The 20,409-nt window shown below is 39.4% G+C and overlaps 1 protein-coding gene across 1 annotated transcript; it reads left to right on the forward strand.

Moving 5' to 3' along the window:
* The first annotated feature begins 3,427 nt into the window (after positions 1–3,427).
* SUT4 (sucrose transporter 4) lies at positions 3,428–8,135 on the forward strand. Its single transcript, XM_079037066.1, has 5 exons — positions 3,428–4,063; positions 6,030–6,751; positions 6,826–6,889; positions 6,972–7,015; positions 7,818–8,135. The coding sequence occupies exons 1-5, from the start codon at positions 3,568–3,570 to the stop codon at positions 7,974–7,976; spliced, it is 1,485 nt and encodes a 494-aa protein (XP_078893192.1). The 5' UTR covers positions 3,428–3,567; the 3' UTR covers positions 7,977–8,135.
* The last annotated feature ends 12,274 nt before the right edge of the window (positions 8,136–20,409 follow it).

Genomic DNA, 20,409 nt, shown 5'->3' on the forward strand with positions numbered 1-20,409 from the left:
GCACCCGAACCAAATTGTTTTGTCATCTCTGATAAACTTAGCCAATAAATATGTAATTTCGTTTTCTGACAAATAATATACTTTTAAAAAAGTTAGCTCTTAACTATATAAACCATCATTTAAAATTTTTGTTGATGGTCTCTGAAAGAGTTAGCAGTTAGTGTATACTTTTAAAAAAGCTATTGTATATCACTAAAAAGTCAAAAGCATCTGAATGGTTAAAGCCCTACCTTATATATTAACCATTAAAATATTGTAATCATTGATTAAATTTAATCAAACAAAACCCAAGACATGTAGTTTTTTTTGGTATTCCCTTGTTGTTGACGTACACTTCAAAAAGACTGAAAACAAACACAAATACAATTAAACCATTACATCCTATAAGGCTGCCATTGAAATAAGCCTTTAAAGTCATATTTGCTTTGTAAGATATGAATGTATGGCGATATTATTAACAGAAACTGATAAGAGTATGTGGTGTATAAATATTGCAATTTAATGTTATATATGATGAAGAGGTGGTGGACGTTGACCTGAAATTAAGATGTTTTTGTTATGGTTAAGTGACAACGGTGATGAGAGGGAGGAGTTGGTCAAGGCTACAACGGCTTCTCTCTGACCAATTATGCAACCTAAATAATTATGCTCTTACAACCACACAATCAAGTGCACAACATATAACATACCACTTCAAACTGAACTGCAAATGGAAGCACACTTTAAGTTTGTTTGTTCGTTGAGACATTTAACCAAACAATTACTATTCATAGTAAAAAAACCTAAGTATAATAAAGCTCTCATGAAAAGTAAATTCGAATGATGGAATCAAACAAATATATCGAACATATACATATGTTAAACATGCTACCTGTACTTTGAAACCTTTCTCTGATCTGTTTGGCCTAGTCAGACCGGAACATCCAAGATCCACTCTTCCTAATCTCTGAATCAGATTTGTCTTCTCTTCCACCTGAAAAGTAAATAAAACTATAGACAAGAAGCAAGCATCATCAGAAAAAGAAAAGATGGGTGGGGAAGTTCAGTGATATCAGTGGCTATGATATTGATTTTCCATCTGGTGGGGCTTATGCTTGAGAGCGGGAGAGATGGTGCAGAAAGATGGGGTACCCGATTTACAATCAAATAGATAAGGGAGAGGTTTAATTCCGACTTTCCACAGTTTGTTGATTTCTAAATAGACCCCCACCATTCTTGAAGAACAATGATTCCAGATGAGTCTTCCATTCACAAAACGAAATCAATCCACTAAGTAGTTCTGATCATAGTCACAGGGATCGCCAATATAGCCACGATCCACGTTCCGAACACCCCGTTCCCAAACGTGGTACAATTTTGTATCAATCGCCAACCGAAACGTTCTTTGGTACGATTTCCTTGCGATCCCTTCTATTCTCCGATTCGCTATTGGGAACGTGATTTTTGTTAAATTTTATTACACAGAAACGCGATTTGGATCACCAATTTTGCTTATGGGACACCGATTTTGTGTTTTGGCGGGAAATAGTTTTCTTGTGAAAAGCATGTCGACGTTTGATTAAAGTCTATGATGCTTTCAATTCCCACATCTGATTCCTCCAACATCCATCGATTCAATTTATTACATATGATGCTACTCAATTTCACCAACATCACAATCGATATCTGCTTACCCCTCTATTCTTCCAATAAGCTATATTCATTCTTCCTTTTTTTTTTTTTTTCTTATACTATTTAGTATTTCTTTTTTTCTTTGAAATGGTTTTTGGAAAGATTTTTACTAGTCCAGAAGACATTGAAACAGAAGCCCTGAAAACTTCTTTGATCTTGGCAAGGATAATGATTTTGGTTAGCTTCTAAGGCTGATGTAATCTGTTTCTATTTTTCTAAGTGCTTGGAAGTTGGAATTCTATTTTTTATGTTATAACATCAGGTTTAGGTTTATGACTAAAATTCTGGAATTCTGTTTTTGTCTTTTAATATAATCTGTTTATGTTTTTTTTCTAAGTGCACCAGAATTCTGTTTTCAATTGGGTACACATACCGACTTATATGGTACGCCGTACCGAAACGTACCGAAATGAGCCTACCCCCCACCGTACCCGATACGCCTAACCTAACGAATCGCATTCCCGATCCTCGTTCCTATATTGGAACGTACCGCGAACTATGTGACTATGGTTCTGGTGGAGTAGCATGGTGAAGAGAGAATGCATCTTGCCTGCAAATCGATGTGACGTAGAGGTTTCTCTTGATGGCATGTATGGATTCTTCGATCTTCAGCAAAGAAAAACATTCAATCGATGTGGTGATGGTCGATGTTGAGTGGTGCGATGTCAGTGATCGAAGGGGGAAAGAGGCGGTGATTGAAAGTAATTAGGGTTTTTGTGAAGGCCAGAGGCTGATGGCGGTAGGCATCGAAGAGGGCGATGGAGAATTTTTGGGGAAGCAGTACAAAAGATGAAGATAGATGAAAGCTCTAGAAGGTGGTGGAAGTAGTCAGTGATTGGATGATAGGGACAACGAGGGACGAAACGACAATTGACAAAAATTTGGTGGCACAATTTCAAAACAGTAAAAGTATACTGTTGTTAAGGTCCACAAGATTCAATATATATATATATATATATATATATATATATATACACACACACACACGCGCGCGCGCGAGAGGAAAATAAAAAATTATTATCTTTTTTTTTTGCAAGAGAAAAAATCATTATCAATTAATAATCATATGTGAAAAAAAACTTTTGACAAAATGTTCCGTTTGAACAAAAAAATCTCTTTTGACCTCTAAACTTTAAACAAAACGCTGAAAATGTAAAAGCTATCTCACATAGTTTTTGACAAAACGTTACCGGTTACTAGCTTTCCGCTACCTGTTAGTTTTGTCCAACATGACCAGAAATTAGAAAGCTTTTGAAGAATTTCAAATAAATTTGATACAAGTAAATTTGCTTCTATTATATATATATATATATATATATATATATATATATATATATATATATATATATATATATATATATATATATATATATATATATATATATATATATATATATAGATAAATTATTAACTTTTCATATAATATCGAGCTATTTCATTTGGTGCTTTTGGAGAGGACCATTTTTGTCAAAGAAAGGAAGTGAAAGTACTGATTTGCAATTATCCGCCATCTTCTTTTGTGATTAAGAATCCCAGAACAGAAACAAACACAACAATGGCGCCTGTCAGCATCCTGTGAAGTATACTCTTTCCTACCTAGTCCCACCATCACTGGATGCCTTATTAATCTGAAGAAGGATACATTTTCATACTCATATAAAAAACCCCCCTTTTTCTCTCTCTCACGCATATACCATACCAAATTACACGCACTACTGTTATTTTTATTGAAAATGATTCTCAATTTCATTCACAGTAGCTAGTATTCATCATGAGTTGTCACCGTCATCAATCAAAAAAAACTCATCATTTTTTCTAGTTTCAGAAATTGTTGTCCACCACCACTTACAAATTCACTATTCTCTGATAAGAATTCTTGGGTTTTAGAGATAGAATATGACGGTGCCGGAAAGTCAAACACAAAGGCACCGTCCTCGCGGTGGAGGCGCCGTTACTCCAGTAGAAACTCCAACTAGACTCCGGGTACTCTTCCGAGTGGCTTCTGTTGCTTGTGGGATACAGTTTGGGTGGGCCTTACAACTCTCTCTATTAACTCCATATGTACAAGAACTAGGAATTCCTCACGCGTGGTCGAGCATCATATGGCTTTGTGGTCCTTTATCGGGTTTCCTTGTTCAGCCGCTGGCTGGACACATGAGCGATCGATCTACAAGCAAGTATGGTCGCCGCCGACCGTTTATCGTCATCGGCTGCGCGTCGATCATCTTGTCTGTACTTTTGATCGGTTACGCGGCGGATATCGGAGGATTACTTGGAGATCGTGAGAAGAAGACGAGAGCCATCATCGTTTTCATAATAGGGTTTTGGCTGCTTGATATGGCAAACAATGCTACTCAAGGTCCTTGTAGAGCTCTTCTTGCTGATCTTACTGGTAAGTTCTTGTTTCAGTTCCTATTTGCGATTCAAATTCAACTCCTTTTAGGGGTTTTCAATTGGTATTAAGGCAAGATCGATTCAGTTTTGATTTCAATTTCTTGGTGGTTGAAAAACCCTAGCAAGAAGATGAGTGATAACGAGCTAGCTGATCTGAATAATTCACCATGTTCAATTTGACAGTCTTTTTTTTTTTTTTTTTTTTTTTTTTTTTAATTGGGTATAGAAACTTAGATGATCAATAATCCACAGGGGATTTAGGGGGCGGTTGGTTTGGCGGATTCCATGGGATTTGGCCCGAATCGGACCTGAATTCCATTCCAATCCCGTGTTTGTTTGGTTGCAAATGAGTTCGGGATTGAATTCACAAAATCCTATGACATGATGGGTTTGAGCATTTTGTCATGGAATGCGTTCCATTCTATTTCCTGCAAACCATACATACATACATATGTTTGACAGAATTCAAAATCTTCCAAATCCCAATTGCTGCCAAAACATTCTATTCTATTCAGTAAACTAAACTAAACTAAACTAAACGTCCTTTATCTGATAGTTATGAACTGTAATTTTTTTTTTAGAGATGGTTTGTTTACTTTTTAATATTTGAATACAAATATCAAGCAAGGGAGCCTAAGTCGATAGGAAGCGAGTCCTAATCGAGAAGCCTACAACTGAATCTGATAATAGGCCATAGAGTCACTGGTCCCCTGCCAGAAGGTATGCGTATGAATGCTTATGTGGGAGTGGGACATGACTGCCAGTTAGGGAGAGAAGAGATAGCCACACATACACACACACACACACACAAGGGATAGGGATATATCACTCCATAGTCGACTAGTTATATATTGTGCTCTTTTTTTTTTTTTGCATTTTTGATATATCACGGACACCATTCATCCATGAGATTTGAGACGTGGTCATGCTGCTCTCCAGCTATCAACCTACCCTTTTCTTTCTTTAAATTAAGATGATATGCCATTGTCCAAGATTGGGAAAGGGACACTTTGCTAAAAAACAAAATACTAAAAATATCTTAAACTTCAATCAGTGAAGTTGGAGAGCTTAACCATTATTATAGTCTATAGTGTCTTTAAGTTGACATAAAATTTGCGCTTTGGCATACACTTAATTTTGTTAAGCAACAAGGTGACATCACCAACAAAATAAATAAATAAATAAGGATGCAGATGCTTTAAATTTTTGTCTTTTTAGCTTTATCTTTATTTAATTTTGAAGGTTCACAGAATAGGTGGTTAGTACTTAGTTTAGTTTAAGTTTATGGAGTATATATTAGGAAGTACAGATAATATATAATTCAATCAAGTGGAACAGGGAATAGGTGAGAAATAGGCTGGAATTGTAATTGGATAGGCAGTCGACATGAGGTGACAGGGAAATGAGTGGGTCAAAAAAGCGTCCTTTCCTTAGGATTGCTTGGACTAGATTCAGATCGATTGGGCCCATTCACCCTTTTTTTCATTTGTCCTATTTTATTGCAAACAAATCCAAACATATATACACAACATGAAGACAAATTAAATTATGTAGTGTGAAAAATAACAAACAAACCAAACTAAAGTCTAAAGTTTTGAATTATTTTTAATCAACCAAGAGTTGAAATCCATGGAGATAAGGACGTGCCAACCTACAATAATTGTTAACCTTACAACTCCCTATATTCTCCTGTTATAAGATATTTTTCAATTATTTGTTAGTTACAACATGCATTTAATGTGTTAATTAATATGAAGATTTCCAAAAATATCCTAACTTGTCACTTTGAAATTAATGTTGATCTTTTAAGCCTTTTAGTTACAAAATGTATTAGTATTATTATTATTGTAACAACACATGGTCTTCTTATTCGAATGTGAAGATAATTTTTTTAATCTACAGTCGTAACATTTAGTTACTAGCTTTGAGATAAAAAAAAATATTTATATTTGTGTATATATCAGTGAATGATCACAGAAGAACACGAGTAGCAAATGCATACTACTCCCTGTTTATGGCGATTGGTAATGTTCTTGGGTATGCAACGGGAGCTTACAGTGGTTGGTACAAGGTTTTACCTTTCACCATGAACTCTGCATGCGACATAAACTGTGCGAATCTCAAGGCTGCTTTTCTTCTGGATGTTATTTTCATCATCATCACAACATACGTAAGTGTGACAGCGATTCACGAACAACCTGGGACAGCTCATGCTCATCATGATGAAGGTGGAGAGTCCCAAGAAGCTTTTTTCTGGGAAATGTTTGGGACATTCAAGTTCCTTCCAGGGCCCGTGTGGTTGATCTTGTTTATTGTGTCTCTGACTTGGGTCGGTTGGTTTCCTTTTATTCTGTTTGACACTGATTGGATGGGTCGGGAGATATACCGTGGGGACCCCACTGGTGATTTGAAATATAGTGATGGAGTGAGAATGGGTGCCTTTGGGCTGATGTTGAATTCGGTCATCCTTGGAATAACTTCAGTGTTTATGGAGAATCTTTGTAGGAGATGGGGGTCTGGTTTCATATGGGGGGTCTCAAACATTGTCATGTTCCTCTGCTTTTTAGCAATGCTTGTGCTTTCCTTTGTGGCAGCTCAAGCCGAATATGCAGCTGATGGTTCCCCTCCGAATGGAATCATCATTGCTGCACTCGTTATTTTTTCAATTCTTGGCATGCCCTTAGCTGTAAGTTATAACACTTGACTTTTTATTCGCTTGCTTTTCATGTCTGAATAATGGACTGCTTCTTTTCTTTTCAGGTTACATATAGTGTCCCATATGCATTGGTATCCTCACGTATCGAGTCACTAGGACTTGGTCAAGGTGGCTTCCGTTCCCTTTCTCTTTATTCTCCATTTGACTTGGCACAACAAATTTATAAATATATATTCTTTGCTTGTTTCAGGGTTGTCGATGGGTGTTCTAAACGTAGCCATTGTCATTCCACAGGTATCTTTTTCCATTCTCAGTCTTGTTAGTGCATTCTCAAAGCATCATTTGTAGTTTTTTGACTTTTGGTTGGGCACATGACCTTGTTACAATGACATAGACTAGTCTCCCCACCACCCAATTACACCCACACACTCCAAAGATTTGACTAACATCTTTCCATACTCTAAGGTAGTGTTTGGTATGTAGTAATTGAAGGAATTGAATGAAGTATTACGGCTCAGTGAAAAAATTAAGATTGTTTGCCACAAAGGAATGGAATGGAATGAAGCATTACTTTTATTTATATAATATTTAATAGCACTAATGGTTTTATAAAAATTCAAACTTATAATCAAACTATTTTCTATTTTCCATAAACAAAACTTAAATTATATGATTTATTATTATATGATGCTAACATTTGAGGATATATATAATAGTTATTTGATTAAAGTTTATATTAAAGAATTAGAAATTTTGTATATTTGGTGAGATTTCATTTTATTTAGTTGTGTAATTATAGATAATGTTATTAGATTCCTTGAAGCAAGTGAAGTTAAACATGAGAATGGAATGGAATAGAAATGTACCATTCCATTCATTTATAGTTACCAAAGAAACAGAAATTGAGGAAAAGAAAGGATGAAATTCCTAAAATATTTTTTATTGATTGGGACACCAAAGCCTTGTTTCATATTAGCCAACAGAAGAGATAGATGTCAACAACAGTTGTTGTTGTTGTGTGTTAATTTATTTATATATTTAGGGTTGGTTTGGTGATAAAAGATGTATTGTTGGTTTGTGTTGTGTTTGATAATAGATGTTGGTGTCTCTTGGAAGTGGACCATGGGACCAGTTGTTTGGTGGGGGGAATTCTCCAGCCTTTGCTATCGCAGCAGTTGCAGCCTTTGCTAGTGGACTTGTAGCCATCCTTGCTATTCCACGAAATAGGCCTGAAAAATCTAAAATCCGACACTGAGATACATCCTTCCGCATTCTTTTTTTTTGATCAAATTCAACAGAGTCATATCAATATCATCTATATGTACGTATTGTTGTTGTTGTTGTTGTTGTATTATCTTTCCTTGTTTGTTTTGTTTTGTTTTTACATAATCTATATCTATATTTTGTTTCGTAACATCCAGTCTTACTCTACTCTACTACTGCAAACAAATGGTCAGAATTTTGTATATACTGTTTGTTTGTTGCTTGCAATAAAAATTGTTGCTCTTAAATCCTTTTCTCATCGACCAACTTTTTGTCGTACCTTGTTCAACTCAACTCATCATATGTTTTTCTTAGTTTGGTCATTGGTGGTGTTTATGGACGAAAGTACACAGCTTAAATACATCTATGTTTTGGACGAAAGTTGAAACCTCAAACCTGATAGAATATATTATATTATATTATATATTTTGGTGGCGGCTTTTCAATTGCCCAAACAACCAGTGATAGATGGTATAAGTACTATTGTATTATGAGTCGCATGACGTACCAAATCAAACATGTTTGTTGGACACCAACAGATCATATACCATTTCAATGGTTATTATATATTTATATTAATTATACCTGAAAATCATAATATCTTCAATTCTTCATCGCAAACAATAATCAAATTGATTTTCTTTTCGCTAAATAAATTTACAACGAAATGGAATGCAAACAACTTGTGCCCCTACCCCTACAAAATTGTTTCTTTTTCAGCTATGACATTTTCGTATTATAACATTGAATTAATAAAGCCAAAAGGTTTGTTGTCAAATACGGCACAAAAATATCGTGTAAGGTTATCCCTTTGCACCAAGACTTATACAATGAAATTTGTTTTTCTCAGTTTTGCTAGGCTTAGGGGAGTCGCACGCTAATAATACTCGCTAGGAGGTTGCTATGCATGCTCAACACCGTCCCTGGCGCGTGCCAGGGGCTCGTCACCAGCAACTAGTAAAGCGAGAGGAGACAAAAAGGTCCGGAGGGATTTGATTGACTATTGACTCCAATTTAAACCACAATTGACCATTTTATTTTTTAAACAAAACCTTTCATTTTTTAAAAAGCTTCATTTTTTTTTTAAATATAGCGGTTCTTTATTTTTAAAATTTAAATTTTAAACATCTCTTTCAACCAATATAAATTACCATTCACCTTTCATATTTTAACACAGGTACACCACAACAATTCTCCAAAACCATTCCAACCGTTTATAAAAAAAATGTTGTCTTCATCATCATTGTTATTTTTTCCGGACGATGCTTTTGATAGCGTAATACAGTCAGTCATCTCCATATGTAATATGCTAGAACAACATGTTAACAACCTTGAATTGATGAATATGCAACATAAACAAAGACAGTGTGCAACAACCCACAAACGTCTCATGCATGATTATTTTGACGAACATACTCTCTTTCAAGGATATTATTTCCACCGACGGTTTCAGATGCGTAAAGATTTCTTTATGCGTGTTGTCGAAGGTGTTAGTTCAAAGTGTGAGTATATATGTCAACGCCCGGACGCAAGACGTATGTTAGGCTTTGATCTAATTCAAAAAATGTACTGCTGTATTTCATATGTTAGCATATGGCACCCCCATGATGCACTAGACGAGAATTTTAGGATGTTTGCACGTACCACATGAAAAGCTCTTCACGAATTTTGCAGATATGTCATGTCTTTGTACGATCCATGATATTTGCATCATCCTACTTCCAGTGACATACAAAAGTTGTACGCTCATCATGTGAATGTGCTTTTTTTTACTTGGGATGTTTGGAAGTTTAGATTGCATGCAGTGAAGATGAAATTTTTGTCCAAACACATATCATGGACAATACACAAAGGGGTGCTATCATTATCCTACGACTGTACTTGAAGCTGTAGCCTCACAAGATTTAGGGTTCTGTCATGCCTACTTCGGTAGTCTCGATTCAATTAATGACGTTAATATTTTCAATAATTCACCAATATTGAACAAAGTGTATAACGATACTGCCCCAGATTCGTCATTTGTACTCTGTGTAACACACTGTTCCGAATCATTTCCTAATGCGGGGCCGTGACCCAAAGATCGGTTATCATAAGGCTTAGGGCCTTTGAGAAAGAGAGACTAGACCCATTTGGGTGTGGATAGGATATGATAGATGATCTAGTAATTCAGTTTGTGATTTGGAGCCCAAGGGTATAATCGTAAAGTAGCAGTCGGGCTTTTTATGATTTTTTTTATTTTTGTTTGGAAATTTCTAAGGCAAGGATGAGTTGATAGAAGTGTAGAGCTTCTCGTTACCTTTCTGGGGATATAAGGATCGTCGAAAATGGACTTAGAATGAAGAAGTTAGGGCCTTCGGAAGTTTGGTGGTTCAAGGGTTAAACCTAGTACGCGGGGCGTACTAGGCAGATTGGTTGCGGATGCTTAAGGGAGTATGCAGGGCGTAATCCAGTCATACCCAAACCCTAATTTATGGTCTTGGACCCTATTTAAGCTCATTAAGTCACCACCAAACCCTATTATCTTCAACCTCCATCCTCTTAAACCCTAGAAATGAAACCCTGGCCTCCATTTGAAACGTCCCAAAAATATGATCAAAAAATTACATTTTTAATTTACATAAAACGGTATTCCAAAAACATTATCCATACAACCCAAATGAAAATAAGTATATCAAACGTCATAACAATCAAAGTGATATCTCAAAAGCGGAATCCATGTGGTGTGTGCGATGTAGTCAAACCGAGCTCTTCCCCTTGGAACCAGAAGTACCTGAAACATAAACTGGAAAACATAAGCATAAAGCTTAGTGAGTTCCCCAAACTACCCCATAGCATACATAATAAATCACATACTGGGCCCCCTGCCCTACATCGGGCCCCGCCCGGCATCGAGCCCCACTGGGTATACAAATCTGTTATTCTTAGGCCCAACCTGACATCTGGCCCCACCCACTATACACATACAATACATATCACATAATCATGTTAACACATACAATGATCATAAACAATAGCATACAATTTAATTATCGGGCTTCACCCGACATCGAACCCCTCCCGATATAAATAGTAATACATAACACATGTAACGGCCACGTAGACTCCTAGCATCCTAACATAAACAACAAGGGCCGACATTGGTGCCTTAGACCCGCTAAACCCAGTGGCGAAACTCACCTCGACTGCTGAATCTCAATGAAAATCCATTGCTGCTGGTCCAACGAATTCCCAAGCTAAACCAATACCAAAACAACACCCAATTAACATTTGGGTTCCAAACCATAACCATAAATCCATACTTAGGGTAAAAAGACCATTTTACCCCTAACCTAGCTTGGTCCAAGACTATGGCCCAAACTCACAATCTAAAGGGCCCAAAAGCTAATTAATCAACCAAGGCCCTATTATGGCCCAAGTTTCCAAATTGGGCCCAAACCCCTTACATGGGCCTTACCCTAAAGCCAACCATTTTTCCTAGTCCAAAACACTTGCACTCAGATGGCCCAATAAGAACTCAAACACCTAAGCCCAAAAGAAAGCCCAAACTTGAAGCCTAATATGCAAAATCCCACCTGATTGATTACGTGGGGTGTACTCCACTGTACGCTAATCATACACACTATTTGGCTTGTACGCTGCTCGTACAGACTTGTACGACTAGTGTACTCATCCATTAAGCGAAACTCTTCATTAAGCTCTTAATGCTTAAGTTCAGACATCTAATTCATAGATCTGAGTCCTAATAAGTGTCTAGAACCATAACGTCACTGACTTGGTGACTTTGCATGCCCCAAAAGAACCCAAATTCAAGATATAGCATTATACTTTCACCAAATGGACACAATCTCATGCATGGGGGATTCTAAACCCTAAAGATGACAACTTTATGAATCTAGAACCTCAGAAACACCAAGAGTGGCAACTCATAGCTCCTGGAAAGGTATCAAACCACTAGATCTCATTCTTGGGGCCAAAAGGGACCAAAACTCATATATAATAGATCTAAGCCATTAATGAACAAGTTCATAGCTTTTTACCTCAAAGAAGCTGGAAATGAAGCAAATAATCAAGATCCACAAGCTCTTCCATGATCCACCACCTTGCACCAAGCTTCTACTTCTTGAATATGGACTAAAGCACACCAAAATGGACACAATGGGCTCAAAACACAAAGAAGAGGCTTAGGGTTTCGAATATGAGGCTAAAAGGTCAGAGGATGCTGAGAAATGAGGGTTTCATAAGCCATAAAGGTGATTATATAGTGTCCAAATTCGAAAATTAGGGTTTTAAGAATCCTTACGTATGCCCACGTACAAAGATGTACGTCCCGTGTACATCTCCGAAACCTCGTCCAAGCTTCGCATGAGTACGCTAAGCATACCATGTGGTACGTCGTGCGTACTTGCTTCATAGCTTGGACGCCAAGCGTACCATGTGGTACTCACCGTGTACAACACAAGGACCAAAATGCAACTTTTACATAATACAAGGGCAATAATGAAGCATACCATGGTTCAAGTAGGGATGATATTTAGAACCGAAAAACCGGACCGGTACCAGAATCAGACCAAAATCGGAACCGTTAGAACCAGAATGTATAGAACCGGTTTCGGTTTCGGGTTTAAAAATTGGCTTTATCCGGATTCTGGGTAATCCGGGTTTGGGTCCATCAGGTCCGGGTAAACCGGGTCTAAAAACCGAAACTGATGTTAGGAACCAGAACCATTTTTAGGGCCGGAACCGGTTTTTGTGAAACGTTTAAAAGATGCATATCTCATTCGTTTCAACTCCGATTGACATGTCGTTTTTTCCAACATGTAGTTTAGAGTTTGTACATGATTTTAGACTATAAATTTGTCATTTTTAGTTTATATTCATTGACTTACAGTCCCCCAAAGTCGAGATATCAAAACTGGAAGTTTTTAGTTTTTCAGTTTTTTTGTATTCATTGTAAAACATGCATATCTAATTCGTTTGAAGTCGTATTGACATGTGGGTTTTTCCAACTTGTAGTTTATAGTTTGTACATGAGTTTAGACTATAATTTTATCATTTTTGGTTTAATATTAAATGATTTATAGTCCTCGGAAGTCGGGATATCAAAACTAAAAATTTTCAACTTTTCAGCTATTTGTTTTTTGTACTTTGTATTCTGTGAAAATGTTAACACATGCATATCTCATTCGTTTAAAGTCGGATTGAAATCAGGTTTTTTCCAGAGTGTATTTTAGAGTTTGTACATGATTTTAGACTATAATTTTGTTAATTTTGGTTTTATATTCAATGAGTTATAGTCCCCCAAAGTCGGGATATCAATATGAAAATTTTCAAAGTTTAACCCACTAAGTAGTAAGTAATTACCAAAAAATTCTGGTTTTTATGGGTTTTCTAGTTCTAAACCCACTTTATCCGGTTCCAACCTACCCACGTTGATGTTTCTGGGTTTTCCGGTTCTAGACTAACTTTACCCGATACCGTACCCGGAATCGAACCAGAACCGGTTCCTATATACCGGTCCGGTTTTCGGTTCTACAAAATCCCGTTAACCGATTCCGGGTTTTCCGGGTCTAGGTCCATCCGGTCCGGGTTTGGACCCACTTTCATCCCTAGGTTCAAGTGTTATAATTCTCCCCCACTTGAATCAGACTTCGTCCTCAAAGTCCGCTGCCCTGAACAACTCTGGATAGTGCTCTTTCATCTTATCCTCGGGCTCCCAAGTCCACATCGATCCCTTGCGGTGCTGCCACTGCACCTTCACCAGCTCGACAACCTTGTTCCTCAAGGTCTTAGTCTTCCGATCCAAGATCGCCACCGGTCTCTCAATATAATTCAGGCGGTTATGCACATGAATATTCTCCATTGGTACCATTGAGGAATCATCCACTAAACACTTCCACAGCTGAGAGACATGAAACGTGCTGTAAATCTGACTAATCTCATATGGAAGATCCAAGCGATAAACAACCTAACCCACCCGAGACAAAACCCTGAAAAGACCAATATACCTGGGGCCTAGCTTGCCCTACTTCCTAAACTGGATGACACCTTCAGGAGAACCATATCTCCCACTTGGAAATCTAAGTCTGACCGACGCCTGTCGACATAACTCTTCTGCCGACTCTGAGTTGTCTGGAGCCTGCTTCAAACTTGCTAAATCAGCTCAGTGGTCTTGAGCACCACCTCGATACTCCCCATAACCTGCTGACTGACCTCGCCCCAACAAATCGGGGTCATGCATTTCCTCCCGTGGAGCATCTCAAAAGGAGGTCGATCAAAGCTAGCGTGATAACTTTTGTTATACGAAAATGCTGCTAATGGAAGATACGTATCCCAACTCCCTCCAAAGTCTAACAAGCACGTATGTAGCATATCCTCAAGAGTCTGAATAGTTTGCTTACTCTGACCATCGGTCTGCGGATGGAATGTTGTATTGAAATGAAGACGAGTGCCCAACTCGTGATGAAACTTCTTCTAAAATCTGGAAGTAAAACGAACATCAGAAACCATTGATACCGGTACACCATGACGTGCCACCACCTCCATGATATAAACCTCGACCAACTTCTCTACAGAAATACTCTCCTAAACCGGAATGAAATGCGCACTCTTGGTCAAACGATCCATGATGACCCAAATTGAATCCACTCCGCGCCCAGTCCTGGAAGCTTCGTCATAAAATCCATGGTGATGTCTTCCCATTTCCATAAGGGAATCTCCAACGGCTGCATCTTGCCGTGAGGTTGCTGATGCTCGACCTTGACTTTCCTGCAAGTCAAGCACCGCTCCACGTACCAAGCCACGTTCTGCTTCATGCATGGTCACCAATAATCAGGACGAAGATACCTTTACATCTTCGCCGCCCGAGGATGAATGGAGAACCTCGACTTGTGAGCTTCCTCCATTAGAATCTGACATACACCTCCTTAGTACGGAACCAAAACTCGCTGATGCAAAGTCAACAATCCACATATATCACGCTCGCTCTTTCGGTGCTCTTCCATCATAGCCTCGATCTGAGCCTCACGAATCTGATCCAACAATGGAGTAATCACATTCATACTCAAACATATGTCTCTTATCAGAGTCGCGACCGCCTTGCGGCTGAAAGCATCGGCCACTATATTGGCCTTCCTTGGGTGATAGAGGATCTCGCAATCATAATTCTTCACCACATCCAACCGTCGACGTTGCCTCATATTCAGATTCGGCTGGTCCATCAAGTACCTCAGGCTCTTTTGATCAGTGTAAACAGCACAATGGACCCCATAGAGGTAATGCCGCCAAGTCTTGAGGATGAAAACCATACCCCCTAAATCCAAATCATGCGTCAAATAATTCGCGTCATGTGGATTTAGCTGACTCGAAGCGTAAGCGGTCACGCGACCTATCTACATCAACATTGCCCCCAAACCTATGATCGAAGCATCACAAGAAACCACAAAACCATCAACACCCTCTGGCAGGATCAGAATCGGTGCCTCACACAACCACTGTCTCAGAGTCTTCTTGGTCGGTCGGGTCAAAAGAACAGCTATCTTGGAAAAATATTGGATGAATCTCCGATAATAACCAACCAAGCCAAGAAAACTCCAAATCTCAGATGGAGACCTCGGAACCTCCCATTGCATCACGTCCTCGACCTTGGCCGGATCGACCAAAATACCCTTTTGGTTGACAAGGTGCCCAGAAACTGCACCTCGTGCAACCAGAACTCACACTTGGAGAACTTTGCGAAAAGTCTCTCCCTCCTCAATGTCTCCAACACTTCCCTCAAGTGCTCATCGTGCTGCTCCTGAGTCTTGAAATAAACTAAGATATCATCGATGAATAAAATCATTGGCCGATCCATCATCGATTTGCACACACGGATCATGAGACCTATGAACACGGCTGGAGCATTGGTGAGCCCAAAAGGCATCACCACGAACTCAAAATGACCATATCGAGTCCGAAAAGTTGTCTTCAGTACATCCTTGTCTATGAACCGGATCTGTTGGTATCCCGATCATAAATCAATCTTGGAGAACCAAGATGCACCCTGCAGTTGGTCAAAAAGATCATCAATCCTCAAAAGTGGATAACGGTTCTTCACCATTACCTTATTCAACTCCCGGTAGTCAATGCACATACGATGAGACCCGTCCTTCTTCTTCACAAACAAAATTGGTGCTCCCCAAGGAGAACTGCTCGGTCAAATAAATCCCTTGTCTAACAGCTTCCACATCTATGTAGACAACTCCTGCATCTCGGGAGAAGCCAACTAATATGGTGCTTTGGATATCGGAGCCGCACCAGGAACCATATCAATCCTGAACTCAACCTGCCTCTCCGGAGGCACCCTAGGCAAATCCTCCGGGAATACATTCGGGTAATCGCGCACAATTGACACGTCATCCACTATCGTCATACCCTTATCCCAGGTATCCATGACATAGGCGACATAACACGAGCAACCCTGCTGAAGATAACATCTAGCCCTCACTGTAGAACACAAAATCAGCCCATGCTGCGGTCTCTCCCCATGAATCACCAACTCTTCCCTACTTGTGGTCTGAATCCGAACTAACTGTTGCTCATAGTCGATCACTTGCCCATTAGGGCTCAACCAGTCCATGCCTATGATAACCTTGTTCCCATGCAGAGGAATGGGATCCAAATCAACTGGATACTGCTCGCTGAATAAATGGAGAGTACAACCCCGATGAACCCTCGCAACCCGAACAAACCTATCATCAACAATCTTGACATCTAGAGGACAAACCAGCTCCCCCGGACCTCTAGCAAATCTCCTACTCATTGCAAGCGATACAAACGATCAGGTAGCCCCCGAATCAAACAATACCAAAGCAGAAATACCGTTCATAAGGAACGGTCCTAAAATAAAAAATATAAACATAAGCAAGCAATTCAATATAAATAAAGAGATAAGGAGATACATACCCATCACTAAATTGAGAGCTGCACGCCCCTCCTCGGCCGTTAACTGGAAAGCTTTTCTCTTCGCCACAAGTGTGTCTACCCAGCCCTGGCGGCCGTCAGTAATCCGAAGAGTCGTAGGAGCGGGTGTTGACACCGGTCCTGCTATAGCTAAATTCGGACAATGGAATTCTTGTGGCCCCTATTATTGTAATGAAAGCAAATCAGATCTAGTCCATGGGTGGTGGTAGCAGTATAGTCCCTTCTATAATGACCCGTCCCGCCGCACTTAAAGCAGCCAGAACCACCACCCTTGTACGGTCCCTTGTGTGTCCTAACACACTTGCCACAACATCTATGGCCCTGATGGCCTCTCAATCTGGAATCCGATACCTTGGGCATCTTGCCCGTACCCCCTCATGTCTGAACCTCATTTGTCTTCCTCTTCCTGTCCATCTGCAGGTCAATCTCCCTCTCCTTAGCTCGAGCTATCATATCCTCCAACGTCTTGCAACTAGATCAGCTCACAAACTGCCAAATGTCGCTCCTCGGCATCTCAAGGTATCAGGCTTTCTTCATCTCCTCATTCACCAAATACTGCGGAAGTAGAAGCGCCCTATCCCTAAATATCGTAGTGATCTCAGCCATTGTCTCTGAAGTCTGGCAGAGATCCTGAAACTCTCGTGCCAACTGCTGCACCTCGATCACCGGTGCAAACTCAACTTGGAACATGGTCAAGAAATCATCCCATAAAATCACATCAACTGCATCATCACCCACTACACACCCTACCTCCTCCCACCAGTATAGTGCCCTGTCCTTCAAAAGGAAAGAAGCTAGTCTGACATTGTCCCCTCGAGACAGCGGCTTGTGTGGAAGGCATTAGCAACATCTGCTAACCACCACCGACTCACTATGGGGTCCTTCTTCCTATGATAGTTTGGAGCTCCACATGCCAAGGGTATAACCGTAAAGTGGTAATCAGGATTTTTATGAAATTTGGATTTTTGTTCGGAAAGTTTTAAGGCAAGGATTAGTTGATAGAAGTGTAGAGCTTCTCGTTACCTTTCCGGGGATATAAGGATCGTCGAAAACGGACTTAGAACGAAGAAGTTATGGCCTTCGGAAGTTTGGTGGTTCAAGGGTTAAACCTAGTATGTGGGGCGTACATAAGTGTATGCTGGGCGTACTAGTGTTGAGTCTCGTACGATGGGAGTACATGGGAGTACGCGGTGCTTACTACACAGATTGGTCGCGGATGCTTAAGGGAGTATGCAGGACGTACTCCAATTAGAGCCAAAACCTAATTTAGGGTCTTGGACCCTATTTAAGCTCCTTAACTCACCACCAAACTCTATTATCTTCAGCCTCCATCCCTTTAAACCCTAGAAAATAAATCCTAGCCTCCATTGGTGTGGTTCTTGAGTTTTGGTGGTATTTCATGCATTTTGGTGCTCATACAAGAAGAAGGAGCTTCTTGGAGAAGTGTGGGGTTGTTTGGAGCTTATGGATCCATGCTTAGTGCATCTTGATCTACCTTCTCAAGGTATAAAGCTTCAAAATTGATGAATCTATTAATAGATCTTGTTATAACATAGTTTCATAAGATTTTGTCCCAAAGTTTGGATCTTTGTGAGTATGGAGTACTCTAAAGCATATTGTCTATCCTTTTTGAGGTCTTGAAGTGTATTAAGCTATAAATATGCTTGCTTGATCATTTTGTTAGCACCATGCAAGAGTTAAGTGGTTTTAAGTGTTGCGAAAGGAAGGATTTTAGAGATTTAGACCACTTTAGGCATGCAAAGGCTTAAAGGTTTCGACTTTATGTTTTAAGACATCATTTAGGGTTAAGAGAAGTGGTTGGATGCCTTTGACTTAACCCAATAAGAGCTTAATGTGAATTTTTGGCCCCTGATGAGTATGTTGGGCGTACTCAGAAGTAAGCTCAGCGTAAATTGAGTGTTATGCTTTAGGGACTTGTACATTGCACTTAGAGGGTGAGTACGTAGGGCGTACACTTTTGGTACGCGGTGTGTACTCCCCACGATGTGTAATTTTGGGTCTTTTGGTTTGGGCCTTGTTGGGCTATTGGACTAATGATCTTGGGTCATTGGATTGATTATGGGCTTTCTTGGAATTTCATTCATGATGGTTTTGGGCCCAATTAGGAAGTTGGGCCATAACGGGCCTTGGATTTGGGACAAGTAAGAAAAATAGTAAAATGGTCTTTTACCCTGGTCATTAGGCAAGTAATTTAGATTCTTGATTATGGGTCGAGATTCATTTATTAAGTGGATGGTATTTGATGGTGCTAGCGCGCGGGGATTTTTAGATCAGCAGTCCGAGCAGTTGTCTGAGATATTTAGCCGCTTCAAGTGAGTCTTCCTCACTGTAGTTATCATGCCATAGTGATTTGTGAGATTGGTATCCTGGTAGGTAGGATGATGCTATGCTTAGTGATCATAGATCTGCCTGATTGTCTGTTGACTGATTATATGTTTATCTGTTATATGTGCACATATTTGGCTGGTGGTTGAGGCTTTAATGCTTTGTGCATGGGCTAACAGACTAAGGGTGTTACGCCCCGATGGATGATTGGACCTGACATTGGCATTCCAGCCTAGGGTATTCCATCCTGAGGATGACTGGACCCTATGGTTGACTGGGACTGGGGTATTCCAAACTGATGGTATTCCATCCCGAGGATGACTGAACCCTATGATTGACTGGGTGTGGGGTATTCTAACCCGGTGATTGATTGGACCCGTCATGTTTGATTGTATATGTTATCTGCTTGTGTGTTGGTACTTTGGGGGAATTCACTAAGCTTCATGCTTAGAGTTTCAGTTTATTGTTTCAGGTGCTTCAGAGGACCGTGGCAAGGCGAACGCGTGACCGTACACATCCTGATTTTTATGTTGTTGATCTTAGGAAACTCAGATTTTAAATAATTCTTTAGAAACAATGGTTTTGTAAACACTTTTATTAGTAAATGGATTGTTTTGAAAAAGTTCAAATTTGTTGTGATTTTCGAGGCTTTACACTCCGAGGAATAGAATACAAATTTGGGTACTATATTGTTGATGAGATCCATCCTAACATTTTTGTTTTTGTTAAAACTTTGCGTTTCCAGATAACCCTCAAAGGTTCAGATTTAAGAGATTCCAAGAAAAAGCGAGAAAAGATATCGAACGAGCGTTTGGAGCTCTTAAAAAGTGCTAGAAAATATTTACCAAAGCATCATTGTTTCATGATGTTTCGACTATGACGGAGGTGATGTATACATGTATCATATTGAAAAATATGATACTAGAACATGAAAGAAATACGATATGTGTGTATGATGAAAATGAGGTCATCCCCGAGACACAACCACTTGAAGTGTCTTTTTTTATGAAGTGTAACATCCATTTTCTTGGATGAATCGAATTAGAATTTCAGAGGGTCAAAAGGTTGGATTTTAGTGAAAAAGGGGTCCTCACAACGTGAGACATGGAGGCTCAAGATGT

Source organism: Lactuca serriola, chromosome 1 (genome assembly GCF_051521515.1).
Source record: "Lactuca serriola cultivar US96UC23 chromosome 1, Lser_US96UC23_V15, whole genome shotgun sequence".
Classification (NCBI taxonomy): domain Eukaryota; kingdom Viridiplantae; phylum Streptophyta; class Magnoliopsida; order Asterales; family Asteraceae; genus Lactuca; species Lactuca serriola.